Here is a 14,930-nt window from a genome sequence, read left to right on the forward strand (position 1 = left end):
GGAGTTTCCTCAGTATGATCAAGGTCTCCACCAAAAGCCTCAGCAAACCTCATACTTACAGCATGCCAGGACAGTTGTCACACTGACACTCCATCTTGAGACGAGAAATGGGTCAGAATCCTCTGCAACTTTTCCCTTCCTGCTGATGGGAGGGGAAGCCCATTTCCATGGTGTCTCTGGGCACCCAACCAAGCCATATCCAGATCCGGGAGGGCAATTCAAATTTTATCGCCAGGACCCTCCGTAAGAAAAGAGTTTGTTAGTGAGCTATTTGCAGGTTCATTCCTCAGGCTGCAGCAGGTGTCATGAAATATCCTCTGACTGATGGGGCAGAAGATGTTCTACAGTAGAGGAAGGTAACAGTGTGGAGAGGAGCCTAGACAGAAGCTCTTGGGAAGGTTTCCAGGCTCCAGCTTTATCTGAGAAGGTTTCAAGGTATTGCTGTTTACAGTGCCAGTTCCTTTGCCGTCTGCATCTAATATTTATCTGTGGCCCCTCTGCCCTTCTGTTCAGAAGCAGCTGCCACTCACAGGGGGGAACAGTCAGACACCCGCCCCCTGAATTCCGAGTCTGAGCAGCCAGTGGAAAGTGAGTGCCCTAAGGAAATGGAAAGCGTGGGCAACAAAACAACAATTCTAACAAATGGAATTGGAGACTTGAATATTAAGTTGTTACCTACTTGCATTCAAGCCACGCCCCATATAAGGAAGCCTCCTACTATTTAACCTTATCTGAAGCTCTGAGTTGGGGCAATAAGAAACCAGAGTATGTCAGTTATAATTCAATAAGAGAGAGAGAGAGAGAAAGAGAGAAACTAGACACCTAATATTAGAAAACAGGATAGTAGACTCTCATTATTTCTCAGCATGATGACCATCATCATAGAAAACAGAAAAGCTTTGATGGACAAACTTTTGTATAATAAGGGAGACCATTAAGGGATTCCGATCAAAACTAATACAGGCAAATCAATAGTGCTCTATTCACAAAAAGCAACCAGTTGAAAAATGTCATTAAAACAGAGATCACTGGGCATCTGGGTGGTACAGTCGGTTAAGTCTCTGACTCTTGGTGTTGGCTTGGGTCATGACCTCAGGGTCCTGGGATCGAGCCCTGCGTGGGGCTCCACACTTAGTGTGGAGTCCTCTTGAAATTCTCTCTCTCTGCCCTTTCCACTCATGCTGTTTCTCTCTCTCTAAAATAAATAAAATCTTTAAGAAATTAAATAAAAACAGATCATAATACATGAAAACACAAGGCATAACATAAAATTCCTATATGAAAAAAATGTGCACAGCTTTTAAAGAAAAAGTTCTAAATGTTTAGTGAGGATCCTAAAAGATCTGGAAAAATGGGGCACCTGGGTGGCTCAGTCGTTAGGCATCTGCCTTCTGCTCGTGTTGTGATCCCAGGGTCCTGGGATCGAACCCCGCATTGGGCTCCCTGCTTCTCCCTCTCCCACTCCCCCTGCTTGTGTTCCCTCTCTTGATGTCTTTCTCTCTCTGTGTCAGATAAATAAATAAAATCTTTAAAAAATAAATGATCTGGAAGACTGAGGCATGACATCCCATTTCCTGGGTGGGGAAACTCCATACTGCAAAGATGTCGATCTTCTTCAAATCAATCTGTAATCCAGGGCATTTGGCTCAACATTCCTAGCTCATTTACTATGTGTCAGGAACTGCTCATAGACTGTTCTCCACCTGAACACAGGCTCCTTTAGGGCATATGTTATCCTAACTTCCCCCTGGAGGGAAACGAGGCATCAGACATAGAATCGCACAGGTCATGCATAGTGAACGTAGGATATCTGAGTGCAGGTCCTTAGCCTTGAAGCTCTGGTGTTAGCTGTAGATAATCATGTCTCTAAATCTATTTCTAGCATCATACAGTGTTGAATGAAAAAAAGCAAGGTGAAAAATTGCGGCATAGAAAGAACTCATTACTACAAGTAAAAAGCACCAAATGCTCATATTTTTTCTGCTGAAACTGCACATACAAGTACGTACAAGTAAAGGCTTTTTTTTTTTTCTTTAAAAGATTGGAAGAGAATATTGGATTCAATAGCATTTGGTTCTGGGGTGGAAGGATTTTTGTTTCCTTGTTGTTGTTGTTAATGTCTAAATTTTTAAGGGTCAGTATATGCATATATTACTGTGAAGTGTTTATAAATTACTTAGAAAACAGAGTGGACACAAATGATATTGGAAATTAAGTCAGGGTGGGGACAACATGTCACTACTTTCTTTTTGCTTTTCTGTCTGTCTTATTAAAGTCCCCCAAAAGGAGAAACATTGATTTTTTTTTTCATTTTCCAAATACAAAATTGGATTAAAATATTGAGTAACCACCTCCGTTGAGAAGCTCTGTGCTGGGGGTTGGAGAAACTAGAAGATGCCATCATGCCCTTGTCATACAGGTCCCGTGGCAATTGTCGCTTGAGATGGGTGTATGGAGTGGTGGAAGAAAACTTCCCGGGAAGGTGACATTCAAAGGGCTCGCTGGGAGGAGGAGAAGAAACGGGAGGAAGACGGATTCTCTGGTGAGAATCCTGCTTCTGTGGATAGAGCTGGAACAGCAGAGGTCAGCATCTGGTCCTGAATCCAAGCCAGGGGCCTTGGGTTTTGTACTGAGGACACTGGGGAACCACCAAGGGTCTCAGGCAAAGGAGAGACAAAATGGATCTGACATTTAATCCCCTTCATTTCATGGTGAAGAGGAGGATTCGGAAGGGCTGAGATTTGAGATGAGGCTGGGAGACCTTAAGGCCCCTTTGGAAAATTCCAGGTGAAAGCTGACCGGTCATGGCCGTGGGACGGACAGGAGGACCTAGGGACAAGGAACATTTGCAAGGCAGAATTGGCTGAACGGAGGTGGGTGGGCCAGTGGGAGCCCTGGATGGGTGGGGACTGAGTGAGGGTCTAAGGTCAGGAACCCTCAGGCTGACTTCGGGCAGCTGCGCTGTCTTGGGCAAGCCACTCAGCGTTGCTAGTGCATTCTGTCCCCTTTTGGAAACGGGGGCTCATCATTCCTCCGCCCTGGGTTGAGGGAGGATTAAGGAGATGACACATGGAAAGTATCTGGCACAGAGCCTGGTACTAAATGAACAGGAGATCCTGCCCCTCACTCTCAGTTTCCCATTGCCCCATGCCCAGCCACCCCCCATCCACAACATTCCCAGCCTGCCTTCTCCCCATGGCCTCATGTTCCCCTGACACACTTAGACAGGGATGGGGAAGGGAATCCACCCTCTGGCTCTATCCTGCCCCCCCTTCTCCTGGCCCAGAGAGAGGGATCCATGGACTCAGGTCGGAGCCCTGGCTTAGCTGTGTAATCCCCAGCTCTGGCTGGGCAATCTCTTTCCCTGCCCAGGAGTGGGGGCCTGCTGGCTGGGGGCCAGAACTGCTGGGCCCTGGGCCTGGTACTCTGGGTCCTCAGCCAACATGCTGAAGCTTTGGTGCCTTTACTGGGACGACCACTGACGTCTGCAGTGATTTTCGCATGTGTGTTAGTTGCTCTGTGTGTTTGGGGTGGGGTGGCGGGGGCGCATCAGGGGACTCCAAAAAGGAAGAAAGGCCTCGATTTGATTCCGTCTCTACCGCTCAGCAGCCTCGTGCCCACGGACGAGAGATGAAACCCCTGTGGGCCTCAGTTTCTTCTCACATATGTTAACTCTATTCTAGGGTGCTATGGGGGGTGTTGGAGAAATCAGAGCAAATGAGTTTGTAACTAGCAGGAGAGACAAAGAACAGCAACGGGACGAGAGAACAGAAAAGGCCATGCTTGTCACAGGACCAGGGCGACATCTCACAGCCACAGGGTGCCAGCAAAATGACAAAGACAAGAGCTAGGGGCGCCTGGTGGCTCAGTCCTTAAGTGTCTGCCTTTGACTTAGGTCATGGTCCCAGGGTCCTGGGATTGAGCCCCACATTGAGCTCCCTGCTCCCTGGGAAGCCTGCTTCTCCCTCTCCCACTCCCCCTGCTTGTGTTCCCTCTCTCACTGTGTCTCTCTCTGTCAAATAAATAAATAAAATCTTAAAAAAAAAAATGAAAAAAAAAAAAAGGCGAGCTAATCAGACTTTTGAGACTTCCAGAGAAAGCAAAGGACGCGTGACCTTCTGGGGGGCAGGGGTAGGGCACACAGAATAGGGGAGGACAGTAAAGTTCCAAGAAGAGGGGGTCCTGAGCAGGGGCTGCGTGGGTGACCTGGTGTGGGCCTGATGACCCTGCCAGGGGAGAGGTGAAGCCCTTAAATGCCAGGCTGGGGGGCCTGACTGTGAAGGCAGTGGTGGCCACTCCAAGACTTCCAGCAGGAGTGTGGAGTGCCAGACCCTACTGAGGGGCTGAGGACAGCACTGGTTGGGAGAGCTTAGCAGCCAGAGCAAAAGGATGTGCCACTCACTGACCATCCCCACCATCTCCACTCTCTCGGTCTCCCCCCAACCGAATACCTCCACTAGCTATCCCCTGCCGGCCTCTGGAGCTGTCCCTGCTTTCTGCCGCTACTGGGCCCAGGGGTGTCCAGAGCAGGGCTGGAGAGAGATCAGTCTGCAGGTTTGGACTGAGGCAGAATAATTACAACCTGGTCATGACGGCCGTCGGCCCTAACCAGGCTGATTTCTCCTTGGGCCGTACACTTGTGCATACAAGTGCACACTAAATGCAGAACCTCTAGAAGGCAGAAGACACCAGAATCCAGCAGAAGGCGATGTTTGTTAACTTGGGTTAAAATAGAACGGACATTAAAAAAAAAAAAAAAAAAAGAATGAAAAAGAATGAAAGTCCGGTGTCCGGAAGCGCACGTGAACAAGCCAGGCCGAGCAAAGGAGCTGGACATTATGAGGTGAAGCGTCGACTTGCACACGGGAAAGGCGGGCCCCGAGGCCAACGGGACTACACTTCCCAGCAGCCGCCGCGACAGACAGGCTACTCCTGGTCGCTCCGCCCACCTCTGAGGAAGCGGGGGCGGGGCGAGAGAGGCGCAGGGCAGCTTGGGCGCGCAGCTGGAGCCAGGGCGCGTGACGTTTTTCCTGTGCGCCGCCTAGCGTCCCCGGCGCGCTGGTTCTTTGGGTTCGGGGCCGTGAAGGTGACAGCGGGAGGTGACTGAACTGTCTCCCGCGATGCTGGCGGCGCGGCGGCTGCTCAGCGGGTCGCTTCCCGCTCGGGTGTCTGTGCGTTTCAGCGGCGACACGGTGAGGCCCAGCCTGCCTCCGGCCGGGGTGTCCAAGGGCCGGGTCTCGCTGCAGTGCTTGTGCACGCGCCGCCCCTTGGGTCTGTAGTGCCTTCTAGAGAACCCTCCACATTCCCCCGGTCCGGCAGGAAGGCTGCCGCTCCGGCCTAGGCGTAGAGCGGAATGGGTCCCGCTGGAAGGCTGACTTCCCCAGCCCTCGGTTCCTTGGCTTCCCTGTTTAACAGCCGGGCGACATAGGGGGAAATTGTGCAGGTGGGGAAGCGGCCGTGTCTCGTTCCTGCTTGGGACAGCCTTGTACAGTGTAATTCTGCACTGCCCCCATTTTACAGGTGCAGGAAACAAGCTTTGGGGAGGGGAGTCTCCTGACTCCCTATCCAGCGCTCTGCTCCCTGTAATGACTTTTAAGGGGTTGGCAGCCTGGAAGCCAGGTACCCTTAGCTCTCGCCTGGGATGCTCGCCACTGGGTCAGATGGAATCACAGACCCCACTTCTCATCAGCTTTATCCCGCGTGGGTCTCCCTCCATCACCTTGTATCCCAGCCCCAGGGAAGCGTTCCTTTTGCACCAGTAAACACATTTTGTCTCCAGGAGAGTTAGTAATGTCAGGCCCTGGTCTGACCAAGTTTTGGCCCGGCGGGACAGCCAGGCAAGTGAATGGAAGTGTCCACTGGGCTCAGGGAGGTAGTATGGGGCTGTGGTTCAGGTGTGGGCTTTGACCACGGCAGACCTGAGTTCCAGTTCCATCGACTGCTTTTGCTTGTGTGTCCTTCTGCAAGTTCTGTTTGTTCTTGGCTTTGGTTTCCTCCTCCGTAAAGCAGAGGAAGTCTTTCGTGTCTTAGGGTTATGGGGATGAAATGGCATTTTGGACGCCAGACGCTTAGCCTAATATGCCTGCTAAACTTACTGGTGGTAGTAGTGGTATGACACCACGAAGAGTGCTGAGGCTTAGGCCACTAACCTCTCCTCAGCCCAGCCCCAACTAATCGGGGGAACCCAAGAATCTGTAACTTTTGGCCAGGCCCTTCCTGACCCCAGAACTGTGCCAGGACACCTGACCCTTTGTGTCTTCAGACAGCAGCAAAGAAAACCTCGTTTGGCTCACTGAAGGATGAAGACCGGATCTTCACCAACCTTTATGGTCGCCATGACTGGAGGTGAGATGGTGCCCTTAGCTCGGCGGGTGGTCCTGGAGCAGGGCCTTTCCTCAATGCCTTTCCCACTCTGTCCAGGCTGAAAGGTGCCCAGAGTCGAGGGGACTGGTACAAGACAAAGGAGATCTTGCTGAAGGGACCTGACTGGATCCTGGGCGAGGTCAAGACATCTGGCTTGCGAGGCCGTGGAGGTGCTGGGTTCCCCACTGGCCTCAAATGGAGCTTCATGAATAAGCCCTCGGATGGCAGGTGTGTGTGGGGAGGCGGAGACGGGGTTGTAGGAGAAGCCTCGTGGGTGGCTGGGGCTTCCCTGGGCCTTGGGGCTGTTTCCTTGGAAACTAAGAGCGAGTGAATGGGAAAATGCCTCCAGAGCATAAGTAGATGGGACTCGGTTCTCTCCAGTCTTCCTCAGTGGTAGCAGAATCAACACAAGAGTTTGACTGAGGCAGACTTACTGGCCAATGCTGTCTTCTAATTTTATAGTTTTGTGCATCTCCTGGTCTTTTTGAGCTCAGTTTTCTTTTTTGCAAGTGGATATTGTGCAATGATTAGAAAGTTTTCATAATAGCTTTTGCCCTTCACATTGGCACTTAGAAAGCAAATGTCAACTACTTAACCTCCTTTTAACCCTAGAGATATGGCAGAGGTTCAGGAAGGTTCTCTGTGACCAAGAGCAAGTTTTGGTCTCTCAGGAAGGCACAAGGGGACATTGGCACTGAACAGAACAACGATCTTACCCGGGGTCGAGCCACGCAAAGGTGTAATAAGCAGTGAGCTTGCTGTCGTTGATGGAGAGCAAGCAGAGCCCCTGGGGACATGTTGGGGGGACAGGGAGACATCTTTGAGGCTTCCTTGGGTGGAGGGGGGTAGTGTGTAGTTGAAGGCCCAGCCCCAGTGGCCGTGTAGCCTCACCAATGTGCTGGCACCCACAGGCCCAAGTATCTGGTTGTGAATGCAGACGAAGGGGAGCCGGGCACCTGCAAGGACCGGGAGATCATGCGTCACGATCCCCACAAGCTGGTGGAAGGCTGCCTAGTTGGGGGCCGGGCCATGGGCGCCCGCGCTGCCTACATCTACATCAGAGGGGAATTCTACAATGAGGCTTCCAATCTGCAGGTGGGAAAGGGGAGGGGCCTCCACAGAAGGGAAGGTGCTGGGTGTGCCTGGCCCCCAGAGCTACCTCCGGGTGCTTTTTGTATATCCCGAGCCTCAGCTTGGGAGGCTTTTAGGGCTCTGTGACTCCTGGGGCAGGGGCGGGCTCCTAGGCATTTTTCTGCAAAAGGGCCAAGGGGTCATTTCAGCCATTTGGAGCTCGGCGGCCCCTGTAGTGATGGGTCCAGAGCCAGAGTCTCACACCATTCTATTAGGCTCTTGTACAACAGTGACGAGGGAAAGGGTTAGGGTTCCCTGGCCCATAGCAGCATTGTGTTTCAGTGTTACTGCTACATATTTTAAAACCAACCCGGAGGGTCTTTTTCTCTGTTGCAGAAGTAGAACTTACGTAAAGATAGGAAACTGTCCACATACACAGATCTCTTGCGGATCCACTACCTGTAGGAAACTGCTTATTAAAATTTTCAGTATTCCCTCAGCCTTTCTTTTAAAAATATGTGTAGCTGGAGACACTGTTAAGCTGTCATTACAGAAGTAGCACACTTTGTAAAATCCCTACGCCTCTCCCAGAGCATCTTCTGCTCATGCCCAAGGGGAACTTTTTCCTAGACTCTTATGAACACGGGGTTCCAGGGCCTGTGTCACTCCCCACCACACAGTGTTCCTGGGCTGGCGGGAGTGGTTCCCTCACACTCCGGTCCCACAGGTGGCCATCCGAGAGGCCTACGAGGCTGGTCTGATCGGCAAGAACGCCTGCGGCTCTGGCTATGATTTTGACGTATTTGTTGTGCGTGGAGCTGGGGCCTACATCTGTGGGGAGGAGACGGCGCTCATCGAGTCCATTGAGGGCAAGCAGGGCAAGCCCCGCCTGAAGCCGCCATTCCCCGCGGACGTGGGTAAGAGCTGGCCGGGTCCTGGGCCGTGTGCTGTGTCATGTGGAATCCCATTTGGTTTCACGTCCCCGCTGATCATTCTTAGGGGATTTCCGAGTTCTTCTGGGCTGGGGTCCAGACACAGAGCAGGGTGGTGACAACGCAGAGGCCCTGCCTGCAGTCCCTCATGCCCCCGTGGCAGACACCCGGGTCCTCTCCAGCCCTCCAGGGACTAGCGGGAGGGAGGGTGAGGAGGCAGTGCGGTGCCTGCTGGAGTTCAGGGTCCCATCGGGGATGGGACTGACGAAGGGGTGAGGGGGAGCTGGGTCACAGAGCAGGATCCTAGGACAGACCCCACTGCTGGGAACCTGATCACACCTGCCGCCACCCTCTGGTGGCCACCAGTCCCTCATCCCATTCCTCCACAGGAGTGTTCGGCTGCCCTACAACCGTGGCCAACGTGGAGACCGTGGCCGTGTCCCCCACCATCTGCCGCCGCGGGGGTGCATGGTTCGCCAGCTTCGGTCGTGAGCGCAACTCAGGCACCAAACTGTTCAATATCTCTGGCCACGTGAACCACCCCTGTACCGTGGAGGAGGAGATGTCTGTACCGCTGAAGGAACTGATTGAAAAGCATGCTGGTGAGGCCTGGGGCCACCCAGGGCCAGAGCAGGGCGGGATGGCGGTGGAGAGAGCCAGGGTGGGAGGGTCTAGGGAGGCGGCGCCGCACGGGGGCAGACAGAGGTCCTGGGCTCAGGACTAGGTAGGTGCGCTGGTCCCAGCCCTGACCATCATCCATCTGGCGACTGACTGCGGTCCCAGGAGGCGTCACAGGTGGCTGGGACAACCTCCTTGCTGTGATCCCCGGAGGCTCATCCACACCATTGATCCCCAAGTCGGTGTGCGAGACGGTGCTGATGGACTTCGATGCGCTGGTGCAGGCGCAGACGGGCTTGGGCACAGCTGCTGTGATTGTCATGGACCGCTCGGTAAGGGCCACCGCTGCTCCCCACCCAGTCAGTACCCCTCCCCGGGCTTCCTGAGAACTGCCAGCTCTTGGATCCCAGTTCCTGTGACCTGAGACACAGTCACTGGGAGAGGGGAGAATTACCCCCCAAGACAGAATGTTCATTGGGGTCTCAGCAGGGCTGGATGTGCAGGGTGGGGGAGGGGGTGGCCAGATCGCCGCCTGCATTCGGGTGCTGCTGGGGGGCTGAGGCTTCAGCCCAGGGGCCTGCTCACTGTCTCTGGTCACCCCAGACAGATGTTGTGAAAGCCATCGCCCGCCTTATTGAGTTCTACAAGCACGAGAGCTGTGGCCAGTGCACCCCATGCCGTGAGGGTGAGCACCTGGGGCGGCGTGGGGGCTTTCTTTGTGGCTCACCCTAGGCCTGGCTTAGGCACACGGGCAAAGGTTGGATGGGCTGTGGACACTGAGTGGACAGCGGCTGCTTCCCAGCTGGCCGTCCCTTCTCTGGGCCCCACCTGCCCGTGGCCCCGCCCCACGCCCTGGCTGGGGATCATCGGGCCTTCTGGTCCTGCTCTGGCTGCAGGCGTGGACTGGATGAACAAGGTGATGGCCCGCTTCGTGAAGGGGGACGCCCGGCCGGCCGAGATCGACTCCCTCTGGGAGATCAGCAAACAGATAGAGGGCCACACCATTTGTGCCCTGGGTGATGGAGCCGCCTGGCCTGTGCAGGTACTTGCCCTGCTCGTGGGCACTGGGGTGGGGCTGCTGAGGGCTCAGGGTGCTGGGATTTTCTCGGCTCCCTTCACCGCGGTTCCTTCCCGCCTCCAGGGTCTGATCCGCCACTTCCGGCCGGAGCTTGAGGAGCGGATGCAGAGATTCGCCCTGCAGCACCAGGCCAGGCAAGCTGCGTCCTGAGCCCGCTGCCCTGCACTGACAGCCATGCGGCTGGACAATAAAGCCCGCGCCGCCCGCTCTCCTGACGCGGCTTTCCTGCGGCCTTGCTCTTTGCTCTGTCCTAGCGGCCTGTTACTCATGGAGTCTATTTCCCAGGCAGAGTGAGAGGTTTCCTGCACCCTGCTTGGACCCCACTTCGGGGTGGGGATAGGTCAGCTCAAGGACATGTTACGAATCCACACCTTGGCTTCCTGTGGGTCAGTGTGTCCTCGGCCATCCTGAGTGCCCGTCCCTCAGTGCGGATGGCAGGGGTGAGGACAGGGGGCTCTCCCAGTGTGACTAGGGGAAAATAGTGGCCAGGGGTCCAGACCTGGGCCTGGCCCAGTGTGGGCTTCTGGAGGGTGGGAGCAAGGAGAGCGGGGCCCAGTCTGCCCTGTGAGGCGGCAGGCAGGGAAGGGAACCGACTCTGGTCTGCAGGTTTATTCTTGCTTTGTGATGGGCCGCGGGATGAACTGGGAAGGGTGGGCAGGAAAGCAACAGTTGGACGTGGGGCTCGGTATAGGGGTGAGGCAGCTGTAGGTCCTCCCAGCTCTACGGGTCAGTTTTCGGGAGGTGGTGAGCAGCGCCAGGCCGGGTACCCCCTCTAGTCGCTGAGCTGGAGGGACGCGCCGTCCAGCGGGTGCCACAGCTCCAGTCGGTGGTCACTGCGGCCCAGGCACTCACACCAGTGCCACTGGCGTTCCCCGCCAGCCTGGCTACTCAGCTGTACCCCACCTGGGTTGGGGGACAGGGGTCAGGAGCCACATGGGAGCCCTTTGGGCCCCTCACCCCGCTCCCCTGCATTCTCACCAATGAAGTCGTCCGCTGTGCCCAGGTCATAGTCCCATACAGACACCAGCAGTGTCTTCTGGGCCAGCTCCTCCCTTGGGCCTGCGTAGAAGAACTCCTGCAGGGAAAGAGGCAGAAGGGCAGGAAGGAGGGGCCTGAGTCCTTCACAGGTTCGGAAACAGGCTTAGGCAAGGGGGCGGGTCTGTGCTCTCTGAGTGAGACAGAACACCAACCTCCCCAACCCCAGAGTAGCTGGGACTGCCCCCACCCGGCCCTGGCCTACCTCATTGAACTCGGGGTTCAGGGTCTTCTTCCGAACACTGGTCTTGTATTTAGATCTCTTCCCCACATTTGGATGCAGGAAACTGGTTGGGAAAGATAGGGTCAGCTTAGGTGTGGCCCCAGAGAGGGGTTCTGGGGAACCCCCGCTGCCCACCTGCCTGCCCACCCATCTGCACTCACAGGCGGACAAAGGGGTCCGAGTAGCCGTTGGCATCCATGGGGGCGAGGTGGGCACAGCGCAGCACACCCACCAGCAGGCCGCCCCGCCGAGAGCTGTAGCACAGGGACAGCAGGATGCGCCCCCGCTCCTCGCCTGCTGCCTCCACCTCCTCCTGCAGCGGTGGGCTGTGGTCAGCCCGGTGCAACCAGAGCCCGCCCACCCGCCAGTGTGCGCCCCCACGGGACAACTTGGGCTGGCAGCAAAGAAATTCGGGGCCAACAATTTAATGTTAGGATTCTGTTTCCCAAAACAGAATGGCGCCCTGGAAGGGAACTTCCAGATTCGCCGTACTCTCCAGGGCCTGCGAAGGGGAAGGGCTTGCTCAGGCTGTGGTACTGGTCAGTCCAGTGCACCTTTGTCCTGGAGAGGAAGGGCGCTGGTGTCTGAGTGGCACAAACATGCTAGGAGCTTCCTAAATGGCCTCTCGTTAAGCATCCATCACCCCCGTTCCCTGTGTCACAGAAGCAGCTCCGAGAGGCTGTTCTCTACCTGACAACATAGATGTCACTAAATTTACAAAACTCCCCCCCTTCACTCCTCACCGCCCAGGGGACCAGGTTCTGAATGACCTTTGCCACCCTCAGTCCCTGGTGCTTGCAAAGGACTTGGGGAGGATGCCCAGAAGAATGTTCCTCGCCCGCTGCACACAGGATCCCGTTACGGAAAGCCCAGCCCCCTTGCTCACATTCACTTCTCAGGAAAGGCACCTGCCTCGCGAGTCGTGCTTCTGTGCCCGGGGCTGGGACAGGAAGTGCTCCACTTGTGGGGCAGGTGCAGCAACTTGCGGCTCCACCAGGGGGCAGACAGCAGTGCCTGGCCCTTCCATCCTAGAGGAGCTGGGGAGGGCCTGCCACAGCCTTGCAGGTGCCTCCCCCCGCTAGCCCCCGGGGTGGGGTTCTGGCCATGCCTTTGGTCTTTGGCACGGGGCCTCCTGCACTCATTTCTGTCTCCTGACAAAGGCCTGTCTAGGGCTACAAGCCCCAGGAGTGGTCCCCACAATGCCCTAGGGGTTGACGTAGAAGCCTGGGAGCCCCATGTGCTGTTCGTTCTCGCCTGGACCTTGACCTGATCGGGACAGGGACGGATCCCACCAGTTTCAGCCTCTGCTTCTACACAGTCTGTGTCTCTGCCCCCTGAGAGCTTTGCTTGTCGCAGTACCCAAGAGCTGCTCGGGGCTGCTCTAGCCAGAGAGGCACCCTCCCTGCCTACACCCTGGGGTCTGGCTGTGCCCTGGGACTACGAATGCTCGGGCCTGTGAGAGCGATGGCTTCAGTTTCCCCAGATGCACCTGGGCCGGGACGCATCCCCTCAACCCGCCTCAGGCCCTGGCTGATGCGCTTCGGCCTGGGCCCCCGGCTGCCCCCCGCATCCCTACTTGGTCCGATCGTCCTACCCACCTCCTCATACAGGGACATGCCACGGGCTGTGTCCAGGCTCTTGGGCCTCTTGGTCTGAAAGAGCAAAGGGCCTGGTCACCTTGGCCAGACACTGCTCTGGGCCCCTCCTTGCTCCTCTTTCCGGCTTGCCCACCACAAGGATCCTGGTCCCCGCACCCTTACCGGTGCCGGCCTCACTCACCAGCTTCCGCTTCTCCAGACACACGTCGAAGCTCCTGGCTCGGTTCGGCACCAGCTTCCTCAGGGGCACCCGCAGTTCCCCCAGGGGAGGCACCTGCCGCCGTCGCCGCAGCCGTGGGTCCTCACACACACACAGCCTGGTGGCCGCCCCAGTCAGACCTGGCCAGGCAAGGCCTCCCCACCTCAGCATCCCCCACCCTGGGCTTGCCCCCTTGTGGCCCAGGCCAGATCCTCACCGCAGAGTCTTCCGCCCAGCATCCTGGCGGGTGAAGCCGTGGTAGGTGAGGGTCTCCTCCCAGACAGGCCCCCTGGTGCCCCGAACCGTACGGGTCCGCAGCTGGCTGGCCTGGGGGCCAGGTAGGGTGGATCAGGCCCCATTCTGGCCCACTTCCCTGGTAGACCCCCCCACAATGTACTCCCCAGCGACAGGGAGCTCCGTGCCTGATGTCCAGGCATTGGTGGGGAGGGGCACGGCAGGACCAGGCGAGGGTTCCGGGCTGGGGTGTGGCCAAGGGGCATCAGTAGGGGCCTGGGTGTCAGCCTCACCTTGCTGGCCCCTGGCAGCAGATTGGCTTTGACATAGGTGTCCACAGAGCCTGAGGCCGGTGGCTTGAGACCCTGAAAAGAGATGTTGAATGTGGGACAGGCCTGTGGCCCAGGCTCTTGGCCCACAGACCCCCGCCCCCATCCTCACCTTGGCACGGTGAGCCGTGCAGTGCAGGGCGCTGTTGTCCGCGTCAAAAAGAAGCGTGAACTCGAGGGTGCCCAGGGCAGCTAACAGCAGGTGGCAGGCAGGGTCAGCGCCCAACTCCACCCCTGCCCCGCTGCCCCAATGGCACTATGCCTCCTGCCCTCCCCCAGTCAGATGCTTGGGACGCCCCAAACTCTGCCCTGGCCAGGTTGGGCCAGAAGTGTCCCCCCTTCCCGGTCCCCTGTCCCCACTCACTGCTGTCATCTGAATCTCCCTCTGGCTCTGGGTCAGGCTGCGGCTGGGGTGTGGGGGTCACTGCAGGCTGTGGCTCGGGGGTGCGCAGGGTATGCTCAGCGAAGGGGTAGAAATGCGGGAAGTAGTCGGAAATGAGACGGATGGGCCGGATGGGGCCGGGGCTCACGTCGATGGCCATGTGCTCCCGCATGCTCACCCGCCGGGGCCGCCCCCGGCTCACCGCTGCAGTGCCTGCCATGGGGGCTTGGACATGGGGCCAGGGACTCAGAGAAGCCTCCACAGGCCGGGGACGGGGGGAACGCGGCGGACCAAGGAGCCAGGATGATGAGGTATCCCCGAGGGCACTGGTGGGGGTCTTGGGTGGCAGCCAGGACCTGAGGACAGAGTGGCAGAATCACAGCGGGCGGGGTGGGGGAAGGAGGGGGCTCCAGCCCGAAGGAGGCCCGCGGCTACTCACCCGCTCTGTGAGCTGTTCCTCCTGCTTTGGTTCGCTGAGTATAAGCCAGACTGAGGTGACCCTCGAGAGCAAGAACCTGAGCAAGGGGCCTCCCAGACCCAGTGACAGGGCCCGCCACTGAGAGGGAAGGCTGGCACCTTCTCTAGTGCAGGGGCTCAGCCGCCCACCTCCCTGCCCCCCACTTCACACACTGTCATACCTATTTTTACCACCATCACGCGCCCTGCTCCCAGGTGAGCAGCCTGGAGGGCCACAGATGACACAAGGGGTGCGGAGTGTGAGGGGCGGCGGGAGGGAGCACGTGGGGAGGTGTGTAGGAGCAGAGAGCGGTGTGGGGGACACTTTGGGAGGTGCGGAGGGGCACAGGGGAGGTGAGGTGACAGGGCTCCTGTGGAGTGGGGATGGACGCCGGGGGAGGAGGGCGTCCAC

The 14,930-nt window shown here is 57.1% G+C and overlaps 2 protein-coding genes across 2 annotated transcripts; one reads left to right on the plus strand and one right to left on the minus strand.

Moving 5' to 3' along the window:
• Positions 1-5,029: 5,029 nt before the first annotated feature.
• On the plus strand, positions 5,030-10,292 carry NDUFV1 (NADH:ubiquinone oxidoreductase core subunit V1). Its single transcript, XM_059149518.1, has 10 exons — positions 5,030-5,192; positions 6,263-6,345; positions 6,421-6,591; positions 7,275-7,458; positions 8,162-8,351; positions 8,756-8,968; positions 9,150-9,316; positions 9,588-9,669; positions 9,881-10,026; positions 10,126-10,292. Exons 1-10 carry the CDS (start codon positions 5,121-5,123, stop codon positions 10,210-10,212), a joined length of 1,395 nt encoding a protein of 464 aa, XP_059005501.1. The 5' UTR covers positions 5,030-5,120; the 3' UTR covers positions 10,213-10,292.
• A 364-nt stretch (positions 10,293-10,656) lies between these two features.
• On the minus strand, positions 10,657-14,625 carry LOC131816633 (double C2-like domain-containing protein gamma). Its single transcript, XM_059149560.1, has 11 exons — positions 14,502-14,625; positions 14,045-14,418; positions 13,793-13,872; positions 13,645-13,716; positions 13,335-13,444; positions 13,100-13,235; positions 12,919-12,972; positions 11,482-11,633; positions 11,303-11,384; positions 11,041-11,137; positions 10,657-10,965 (listed from the first exon to the last, which is right to left on the minus strand). Exons 2-11 carry the CDS (start codon positions 14,280-14,282, stop codon positions 10,835-10,837), a joined length of 1,152 nt encoding a protein of 383 aa, XP_059005543.1. The 5' UTR covers positions 14,283-14,418; positions 14,502-14,625; the 3' UTR covers positions 10,657-10,834.
• Positions 14,626-14,930: the final 305 nt, after the last annotated feature.

Source organism: Mustela lutreola, chromosome 1 (assembly GCF_030435805.1).
Source record: "Mustela lutreola isolate mMusLut2 chromosome 1, mMusLut2.pri, whole genome shotgun sequence".
Classification (NCBI taxonomy): domain Eukaryota; kingdom Metazoa; phylum Chordata; class Mammalia; order Carnivora; family Mustelidae; genus Mustela; species Mustela lutreola.